This window comes from Pteropus vampyrus, unplaced genomic scaffold (assembly GCF_000151845.1).
Source record: "Pteropus vampyrus isolate Shadow unplaced genomic scaffold, Pvam_2.0 Scaffold172, whole genome shotgun sequence".
NCBI lineage: Eukaryota > Metazoa > Chordata > Mammalia > Chiroptera > Pteropodidae > Pteropus > Pteropus vampyrus.
This window is the reverse complement of record NW_011888953.1, coordinates 3,711,237-3,722,422: the sequence shown is the minus strand read 5'-3', so window position 1 is coordinate 3,722,422 and position 11,186 is coordinate 3,711,237. Positions and strand designations below refer to the sequence as shown.

The 11,186-nt window shown below is 39.3% G+C and overlaps 1 protein-coding gene across 1 annotated transcript in view; it reads left to right on the top strand.

Annotated features, from left to right (window-relative positions):
• Positions 1-11,186, top strand: part of WDR70 (WD repeat domain 70) — a gene marked incomplete at its 5' end in the record, with an annotated part of 57,707 nt that overhangs the window by 33,793 nt on the left and 12,728 nt on the right. Inside the window, 3 exons of the mRNA XM_023536916.1 lie at positions 2,360-2,439; positions 4,447-4,563; positions 6,744-6,906. Of these exons, the coding sequence (XP_023392684.1) occupies positions 2,360-2,439; positions 4,447-4,563; positions 6,744-6,906 (360 nt within the window). The remainder of the gene's footprint in view (positions 1-2,359; positions 2,440-4,446; positions 4,564-6,743; positions 6,907-11,186) is intronic.

Below are 11,186 nucleotides of genomic sequence, written 5' to 3'. Positions count from 1 at the left end.
GATCCCAGAACACCACTTACTCTCCTCATGAGTAATGAATTCAGAGGGTCATAACTTCCCCGGCACCTTCTCTTAAACAGCTTTTCACTCCGGTTAATGTAAGTCTTTGTATTCTTTATCTGTTTTACTTCTGCCGTTGTCCTGCTGGTTTATCTCATAGATAAGGAGATACGATTTAATGCCTCCAAATATGTGTCGTCCTTGAAAAAGCTTTATGAGATACAGATCTTTGTGAACTAAAAACAGTAACCACCTGGCCTCAATCTGCTGTCCAGAGGGACATGTTGTGTGTGTAAAAGCATGAAACACTGAGATCTAAATCTGCTTCATGGTAAGCAGAACGGAGTTATGTGTGTTTGGCATTCCAAGATGCCAGTCTCACATGGCAGTGGAGCTGGGAAAGGCTAACTGTGGTTTCATGGCTCTCAGGAACAGAGAGGAAGGACGATAGGGAGGAAATATCTTTTTTATTTTTATAGGGTGTCACAAAAAAGTGACAAAATGGAACCCAACCTCAGGAATACAACCTTATAGTTTAGAAAGGAATATCCTAAAAGTTACAGGTAACCGTCAAGTTCATAGTCAGTTTGTAGTGAACTAGCCATCAGAGTACCAGCAGGGTTTTTTTCCATTTTTATTTGGCCTCCTTTTGTCGATTACCATGCCTTTTCTTTTCAGAGTGTGGTCCGCTGCCTGTGGCATCCAAAGCTGAACCAGATCATGGTGGGAACAGGAAACGGATTGGCTAAAGTCTACTATGACCCCAATAAGAGTCAGAGGTATTTCAGAAGTATTGCCTGATTTAGATTGATGACAACAACTGGGGGAGTGCTTTTTTTTTTTTTTTTACCCTGCTTTTATTTATTTCCTTCTTTGATGGGGATCTACCCTTTTAGAAGATGCAGCTGGCACAGAGTAAAGCCTCAAACTTTTAGTATTGAGTTTTAAAGAGGATTTGGATATCATTCTTGATCCATACAGAATTCAAAGCGAAAGTTTCCCGGGGATTTGCAGTTCTTTAGCTGAAAGGTTGAGTGCAAGGGAACAAGTCCTCCCGCTTTGCATCCTACCCTGGACAGTGGCATTAGCAGTGATGCATGTAAGAGATTAATAAAGCAGGGAACTAACCACTTACAGGAAATGGAAGCAGCCAGTCTGTTTTGTGCCCTTTCTATTTGGCCTTTTATCAGATACTGGTTTAGATGTTTGGCAGTGTGGTTCTCTGCCAGCAGCAGGGGACAACACAAATGCTTTCCCCTCCCAACCCCACGCTCTCCCCAAATGCCAAATGTAAGTGTAATCAAGGTGTTTAAAGTTCAGAAAACTTCCCTAGAAGCTCAGTTGGTCCCTCAGTTATTTCTGTTTTCCTTGGGCACAAAGATGCATGTGTGTCACCACCCAGAAAAGGGTGGTTTTCTTTCTCTCTGTTAGTGTATAGTGATTGATTAGCTCTTTCTTTAGAGTAAGGCTTAGTAAGCTAGTATTAAAATTAATATGCTAAATTCACTGGGATCCTTCTTGAGAAAGGAAACCCATCCTTTATGAATGAATATTTATTGACCGTAATTTGGCTCTGAATGGAAGCATACAGTCCTGTCTTCCTTCAGAACTTTTTGGACGAGGGTTGGATTGCTTACCCTATAAAATAAAGTTATATGTTGTAGTATTTAAGAACAAATAGGATTTTGCTTATTTTTTAGTAAAGACTTTGAAAATGCCAATATAATATAATTAAGATGAGAAGAAGTCTGTTACACTTCAGAAAACGATGATCTCATTTGATAGCACTTATTTAGAAAGCACTATCTGTGGAATCTTTACTTTAAGAAATTTGCTTATTTGCATTTGCCTCTCCTGAAAGGAATGGCTCATATTGTTAAGGAGAAGTGAAATGTTCTAAATACACTTTGGGTTAATCCCACACATTCTTGGGCTGTAGCCGCTTGGCAGTTCCAGACACTTGTACTCTCGTATTTGAGATGTGGACAAATTGTCTCTTAGGGTGTAGACCACCTAGATCTCTTTCATCTGGGACATAAACTAAGATTTGGACGCCTGACCTTTAGGGTGAAAAGGTTGATGAGTGTTATTAATATCTCTTTATGATTTTTATGTCTGTAATTTTTTTAGACCAGCCTTCCGCTATGCTACACTCAGTAACCACTGACAGACAGACTTGCTTTCCCATGCATTTAATCTCTTATCACCGAGGCCTGTGAGGCCTCCTTTCTAAGGAAAGTCAAAGGCATGATGCGATGGTGTGCACAGAGTGTGTTCCTGGAAGTATCTGATACTTTCAACATAGATTTTCTGTTTCTAAGACCAAGTAAAGAAAATAATATACTTTTACCCGCTTCAGGGGAGCAAAATTATGCGTGGTTAAAACCCAGCGGAAGGCGAAACAAGCTGAGACTCTAACCCAGGACTACATCATTACCCGTAAGTTGTTAGCATGGTCTCTTCCTCATACATCTCTCTGCTTCTCTAGTGTGGTGTTGATCTCATGGCTTTAGAGACAAGAAAAGCCCTCAGAGTTCAGGCATATATTACAAAATATCCCGTTAATGTGGACAGGGCTGCGAGTCATGTAACAGCTAACCCCTTTAGCTTCTGTGACTCATCACAGAGACAGAGTTATTTCATGTAACTTTCAACCCAAAACGGAAAAGCCAATTTGAGCCTAATGCATTACTCCATAGCAGCCTTTTAAAGAATAACAATCTGTTCTAAGAATAAACAAGAGAGAGTGCTGGTCTTGGAATCGGGAGACCTGGATGTGTCCAGTCCAATTACTGATGGGCGGTGCGTTGCTGAACCACTGGACTTTATCAGGAGAGGGAGGAGACAAGGTGAAGGGTCTCCCAAGGCTCCCTCTGAAATTCTATGACCAAATGATAGGCTGATCCAGAGATGTTTAGATATAAAATTAACTACCTGGGGTATGATTACAAATCTTACCAAGACAGAGCAGCTTCCCTTGGCTTTGCCACAGAACCTCGTTAATCTGGCAGAGTTTTGTTTCCCAGAGCCACAGTCTCAGACCGGTTAAGGGTAGTGGGTAGGAAGGAAATCTTGGGTGCTCTAGCAGTTGTCATTAGCAGATACCCTTGTGGACTTCATCAGAGTTTCTTTCAGTCTGAAGTCCAGGGGACTGAGTTTTCTTCCTGGTGGTGGGTCTCGTAAAAGACCAACTCCCATGGAACTTATGATCAGTGAAGAGATCCCAGGACACTTTTTGCCAGAGTAGAAGTGTTAAAGTCGGTGTCATAACCAGTCTAGCTCATGTAATTACATGCAGCCTACTTAAATTCCTCCAGCTGTTTGAAGTGAAAAGCTGTATTCCCCACTCCTAAAAAGACTGTTGTGTCGTGTTGCCCAGTAGAGTGGCGGGTGTCTGTGTTTCTCAGCGCCCCTGACTCAAGGCAAGCATGTTCCACCGGTGAGCGTTATGATCGTGGCCCAGGCTGGGTAGAAGACAGGGGAATACTGGAAGCGTTTTTTGAGACAATATAGACAACTCTGTTATTCATATTATAAGTTCTTTTTAAACCCCTATTCCTTTACCTTCCTCTCCCAGTCCTCTGGAAAAAGTTTTCCCTTTTAAAAGAGATTTTAATCTGCACGTAAGCATTCGAAGAAATTAGGTACTTTTTTTGGTCAAAAAGAAAAAGATATTTAAGTCTTCCCTCCCATTTCATCTCCTTCTCCCCCAGAATGTCAGTTTCTCTTTTAAATTCATATACTCTTTTATATTCTGAAATTTAATTCTGACAGTGAGTAAAAAAAAAAAAAATAGTATTTAGAAAAATATTGCTTTGACTTTTATTCTTTTGTTTTGTTCACCATATAGAAGTAGGAATAAGTCCCCATCAAGACACCACGTCAGGAGGTCCAGGCACCTCCTGTGCCTTCAAGGCAACCTTTATCCCAGTTTCAGTGGGCGAAGTGCTCCTCCCTTCCGGTTACTCAGTGTTGTCAGCTCCTCCTGAGAGGTGGTCACATTTCAGAAACGTGTGAAGTGATTCCAGTGTTTATGAGGCATCTGAAGAAACTTCAGGGCTGACAGGCAATCCGTTGGCATTATTCACATTTGGGTCCTCGAAGAAAAAGTAAATGGCAGTGCCATTAAGTGTTTCTTTTCAAAACCACAGAAATTAAGTTTAACTGCTACCCATGGTTTGGGAAATGGGGAGCCTCACCAATGTTTCCGTGACAGTATTTGACGGTATTTCCTGAGTGCCATTGGTTGCCAGGAGAGGTGAACAATGAGTCTGGTTTCAAACAGAATTGGCTAATTGGTTACAGTAAGACTGTCTTGTATTATTAGAGGAAGGCTGTCATTATGACTTCCATTTCATCCCTCAGTTTGTTAGTCATGCTTTAGCTATGTTTTTGGATGGAAGGGTTATTATTATAATGAAATTTTTTAAATGTGACTTCTCGTAGCTCATGCCCTGCCTATGTTCCGTGAGCCCCGCCAGCGGAGTACAAGGAAGCAGCTGGAGAAGGACCGCCTGGACCCCCTGAAGTCTCACAAACCTGAACCTCCTGTAGCAGGCCCAGGTGACTGTGATGCGCTCGTGGCCTACAAGGCGGGTCGAGGGGCGGGATAGGGTAATTGATACAGAATTGGGAAGATTTTTTGGGCCTGGATGCTTCTTTGTCTTCAGAGAGATTCTACTAAATGGGGGTTTTCAAACATTTTCTTTTTAGCATCAGAGCTTTTTGCATAGCTGTAAAGGCAGAATCCCAGGGCACGAAACTAATAAAAACGGAGTTGCTGTGTTGACGTAGAGCGCCTGTTCTGCTCGGTTTCTGACTTGAGCCCTTTGGGTGACCTCGGTGCAACTCTGGGACTCCTAGGGACCCAGCGTTAAGACCACTGCTCTCAATGTTGGCTTCCTCTTCCTGTGCCACATTGGGTACTTTGACCAGAATCCAGGCCGGATTAGATTTCACACAAAGCAGAAAATAGCCATCATTTAGTTCTTTGTTGATAAATTGTAGCTACCCATTTCCCTAGAAGATGATGAATAAAAAGTCTTTAGAGTTTTTAAGAAATTGGTACCAGAAGAAAGCAAGGCAGCTGTAGCACAGCACGTACCTTTACTAGAATCCCACTATTTGTTATCACTCATGTAGTTTCCTTTTGTCTTAGGCTCACAAGCCTACAGCTTTTGCCTTGTTCATTCATCTGCACCTAGATTCTGGACCTACATCTGTTTGGCCTGCCCCTTCAGCACTGAAGACATTTCATTTATCAATCTCTCTCTGTCTCTCAATCTCTCTCTTTTTTTTTTTTTTTACATTTTCTCTGCCACTATCCTAATCAAAGTCCCTAAATAGTATTCTGGCCTAGATTATTGAAAACCCTTCTAACTAGGCACCTTATCTCAAGTCACTCTCTCTCTTCACCATCTCATCTGCATTCATCTTACACACAGCTTTTATTCCCAACTCCTCTAGCATTCATATTTCTACTGCCCTTAAACCTTTGTAAGCTTCCTACTGTCTAGTCGCATTTCCAGATTCAGAGTTCCCTACAGTCTGACTCTAACCACTTTTGAGCTTTACACCTCCCTTCTCTCCCACTCAGATGTTCTGATAGGACACTTGGTTCACGCCTGCCCCCAAATGCCCATTGAAACTTCCTTCGTATACTCTTGTGCTTAAATCATTCTGCTCTTTGACAATAACCTTCTCTGTCTTTTGAGCTTTCCCCAATTGGATTCATCTCTTTCTAAAGACCCCCTCAATCACCTCATTCCAAAGGGCTTTCTCCTTCCCCTAAGTTTTACAGTGATTACTGGCCATACAAATTCTTTGGCAATTAATTGTTTCCTGCCTTATTTAGTCTCTTCATATCTTGATTTATAAAGTTAATCTTTTAATGCTACTTGGCTTTTCATATGTTTTTTTAAAAATCTTCCTAAAAAGTCATACATTTTGAATACCAGGCATGTTGGGGATTTATTGGGGATCAAACCCCTGCCCTTAAGGAGCTACTAGAACAATTACAGTACAGTAAAATAGTGTGGATTCGTGTGTTCAGCTTATTTGTTTTCTCTCCTTCAAGTTACTTGGAAGATGGTAAGCCCTAGCATATGTTTGTTTAAAGCTAAAATAGTATCTAACGAACATTGGTTACTTTTATTAATTGAATTTCAAATGATCATGCTTGAGGAATTTTTTTTTTAAATTAAGTTTACTGAGGTAACATTGGTTAATACGATTATATAATTTTCAGGTGTACATTATCATTTGATATCTGTATATTCTGTTGTGTGTTTACCACCCAAAAAATTGAGGAATTTTTAAAAGGTATATACATAGCAAACTGTAATTCTTCCTACATTGGTATCATTATGTAAATTAAGCAACTAAGACATAACAAAAATGTCTCTTTCTATTTAAAAATGTTATGGGGAAGTTGAGGTTTAGTGATTTCCTGCGTTTGGTTGTGATTATCATAAATGAAAGCTGAAAGGACCACACTCAAGTGCCCTTGAGATTTTTGTGCTTCGGAGAAGTCTAAGAATCCCCAGCATGCTCAAGACCTTGATTCTGTAGGGAGTGACAAAAATCAGGTAGACGTGACGTTCTGGCCGCTCTCTGGCATCCGTGTAACCGGCTGCCTGATGGTTTCTCAGCATTGTCAGATAAGGACAGCACACACAAGGTATATACTTGTATATTGTCATGCTCATTCCGTTTCTGATTGGGGCTTTTTTCCTTTGAAACAGGTCGTGGTGGCCGGGTTGGAACCCACGGGGGCACTCTGTCGTCATACATTGTGAAAAACATTGCTTTGGATAAGACCGATGATAGCAATCCCCGGGAGGCCATTTTGCGCCATGCCAAAGCGGCTGAGGACAACCCATACTGGGTTTCTCCAGCATATTCCAAGTAAGAGACGGCCTTTTAAAGAAGAAATATTATTTTGTCTAACGAATTGGGAAGAACATAACAATGGCTGCTTTGAGGCTCTGACTTCTCCATTTCTTGTTTTATTTTTGAGCATGAAAATAGGCCAGGTACTCACAGTTCTGAAATCTAGGCATTTGTTTGCATCTTAGGACTCTAAAATGGTGAATTTTTAAACTATGCCAGTTCCATCAGAGTTATAGCCTAGTGTAAAGCCATTAATTATGTGAAACCCATTTTACCTGTGATAGAAAATCACTGCCTATATGCTTTATCTTAGTTGAGGAGGGTTAAAAGCAAATGAGGGGAAGGAGTTTGTAGGTCTGTTATTAAGGACTAACTTTTATTTGTAGGGCCCTACATGTAAGTAACACTTACATAGGCAGAGTGGAGCCTGCCTCCCCGGATTCCTTTAAATAGCTTAACATGGGTGAACATGTACTAGTTCTTAAAGCCACTTAAACCAGTACATTTACACCAGAAAACAGTACCATTGTACAATTTTGGTGTTTTTAATTTTTTTATTTTAAACTAATTTTTGACTTTCAGAAAAGTTGTAAAAACAGTACAGAGAATCCATGTATACTCTTAATCCTACTTCCCCTAATGTTAACACCTTATATAACCGTAGTACAATTAGTTAGCAACAACACAAAATTAACACTGGTACAATACTAACCTACAGACCTTATTCGATTTTCCCCAGCTTTCCACTGACATCCTTCCTGCGTTCCGGGAGCCCACCCAGGACACAGATTGCCTTTAGTTGGTCCTTTTCCTTAGTCTCCAGTCATAATAGTTTCTAGTCTTTCTTGTTTTTCGTGACCTGGACGCTTTTGGTGAACATTGGTCTGTTATTTTTATACTTTCTCTCAGTTTAGGTTTGTCTGATATTTTCTTATGAATGGAACGAAGCTATGCATTTTAGGCGAAAATAACACTGGGCGATCTATCCTTCTCAGTGCTAACTTTGATCACTTGGTTAAGGTGCTGTCTGCTAAGCTTCCCCACTGTAAAGTTACTGTACTTACATTTTGAGTTAATAAATTTCTTGGTGGTGATATTTTTAAGACTATGCAAATCCTGTCTCTCCTTAACTTTGCTCTCTAACTTTATCATCCGTTGGTATGTTTGCCTGAAACAGTCATTATTGTGGTGCTTGCCTGAGGATGATTTTTATTTCCCTCTTTTCTTCTGCACTTATTAATTGGAATTCTACAGAAGGAAGAATTGTCTCTTTTCTCACATTTATTTATTTTTCAAGTATTTGTTATATCATCGTGGACTTTGAAATACTTTCTTTCTTCTATGGGTTAAAATCCAACAGTATCGTCACTTAGTTTGCTGCTCCCCTTGTTCCAGCTTTGGCCAATAGAGTCCCCTTCAGAAGGACTCGCGTCTTCTTACCACCAGATGTCCCAGGCTCATCTTCGTTCTCTTTGCCCCAATCCTAGAATCAACCACTTCTCCAAGGAGCCTTGATTCCCTTTGTTGGAGAATGATGTTTAGAAGTCAAGAGGTTCGTACTAGGTGTGCTCATTGCTCCTAAAATGTCATTGCTTCTAGGTCCTCTCTCAGCTGACAAAGCTTGGAAATATATACATGTATACTAACCTCTGTATATATACACATATGTGTTTCTTTATAGATCTCTGTATTTATATTTTAAAACCCTGAGTATAAACTGATGCCTCTGATTTCAGTTCTATACCAAGGTTCATTTAACTTGTCCCCCTTTTCCTATTTGTAACTTCTTTCTCCAATAGTGAAAAACCCAGCTCTTATTATCTATAATATATTTATTTATTTGTTCAATTCTAGTATACACATAAAGTTGTTTCAGAATTACTACCTCCTCCCCCATGAGAAACATTTTTCTTACTAGATTACAACACTTGTGTACAGTTCTTTTTGTCTTTTAAACCTTAAAATACCCAGTGAAGATACTGCTTTCCAAAGTTACTTAAATTAGATCTTTTCTCCTCTACTCCTGTCAATGTGGTTATTATTCTTTTGAAATGCGGTTAGGTTCATTTGCTAGTGTTCTTATTCTTTTTATGGGTTTCTCCTACATTTGTTATTTCTTTAGGGTATATATAGGGTATGTGAACTATGACTGTGGTGCTAGGAGTCAGAACTTTAAAAGAGATATACTCAGAGAAGTCTCAGTCCCTCGTCACCCCTGCTCCCCTGTTCCAAACACCACCCTCTCATTTCAGTCCTTACACCCCCTATAGGTAACCAATTGCTAGTTTCTGGCTTATCTTGTATTTCTTTGGTACAAATGAGCAAGTATATATTTTCTTATATCCTCTTCTTTCTTGCATCAAGGATAGCATGGTGTAAATATTCTTTTGGGCTTTGATTTTTTTCACTTAGCAGTGTGCTCTGGAAATCACTCAACATCAGTTCATAGAACTCATTCTCATTCTTTGTCATAGCTGCATAGTACATTATTATATGGATGTACCAGAGTTCATTCAGCCACTCTCCTGTGTATGGGTATCTAAGTTGTTCCCAGTATTTTGCAGTTACTAATAATGCTTCAGTGAGTAAAATTGTGCATGTGCATTTTTGTATTGTGGGACATGTATTCATTTTTTTTTTCTTGATGTCCTTAAGTATTGCTAAAGCTTTCTCTTCAATTATGAGAAAACTGGACCTTGCTCACTTTTCAAAACATTAATATGCTGGGAAAAAAATCCCTTATGAACCAATTCAACTTACATGTTATAGTGACATCAGTTTTCTGTCTACTAATCATTATGAGCTACTTTGCATAAAAGAAAAACACATTGTCTTAGCTTGGGTTCCTTTGAAACAGATCTGGAAATAAAGATTCTTATAAAGGTGATTTACTAGTAAGCATTCCCAGAGAAAACCAGTAGGGCAGCGGAGAAGTGTAATGAGGCCAAGCAAGGGTATAGGATTAAGCAGAGTTCCAAGAAAGGGCATTTTGGCTCCGTCCTATGAGGTAATCCTGGATATCCTGGTCTGAAGCACAGTAACTGGAGTATTTATACTCCAGGATCTGTTGGTCACTGGTAATGGCTGGAATTGGGGTTGGGGAAGACATTCCCAGGCATTTTCAGCTCTCCAGGGCTTTAGCTACCTGCTGACAGCTCTCTGACAGAGAGAGGTGCTGCTGTTGTGAGTGAAAGCACCTCACACAAAAATGCTAAAGGGATCTGAGGGTATCTTTGGGGCACTGCATCCTCTGCTATACATGTTGTAGTAGGACAAACTTTACTGAGTGATGTTGGTAGTTGTTCACAATATGTGTTAATAACCAAGCAGTACAGATGGAACAGCTCTGAATAATTAGTTGGATAATATTACAACAGTTAAGAGGGTCATGTCAAGGCTGGCCAGCTAAATAGTGTGCATTTAGCCTTCATTTGTATAGAATTTGTGTGTGTGTAAGCTATATTACCACATCATTGGCAGTCAGATAAGCTTATAAATTATGCCTCTGTTGACATTTCTGTTTTTAATAGAGTAGTTATTTTCTGTTATACTTCAAAAAACTTGTTTAGAAATATACTGAAAATTAGCTAAATTAGCTGAGGAAAGAAGCATAAATAGAGCCATGGTTTAAAATTTGCTAAACACAGAATTATTTTAATAGTGAGATGCTCCAAATATATGTCTATATATATTTATACACAAAGTAAATCATTGAGGTGTCTCCACAGATATCGAAATAATACTGTTTGGTGATTATTGATATTAGTAATGTATAATTCACAGGAAGGTATCAAAGATCAAACTAACTACTGAAGAAAATGAGACACTGAGAATATACTTTTAGAACCTGCTGGATATCAAGTCATTGCTAGAACCCAGGCCAGGAAACTGACCTTAGAATTTCCAGATTATTGTTCTAACTTCTAACAACTAATTTTGATAGAGGATCAGACTTCAATTCAGTATGTAATTTTCATGTCCGAGATTTTAAGTAATGTATGCATACAGAGTAAAAAAAAAAAAAAAAATCCAACAGTGCTAAAGGGTAGACAGTGGAAATTTGAAAATCTCCCTTTCACTTTTACACCCAGTTCCTTCATTCACCCAGAACCACTGACAGATTCTTGTATTTCCTCAGAGAGAGAGTCCATGTATAAATGAGCAGATATGTGTGTAGATACGTTCATTGTTTTAAGTGCACAGGTATATAGCATGTTTTATGAGCTGGGTTTTTTTTGTCGTTATTGTTGTTGGTTGCTTGCTTGGTTTTTTTACTTCGTTTTTTACTTAGGAAA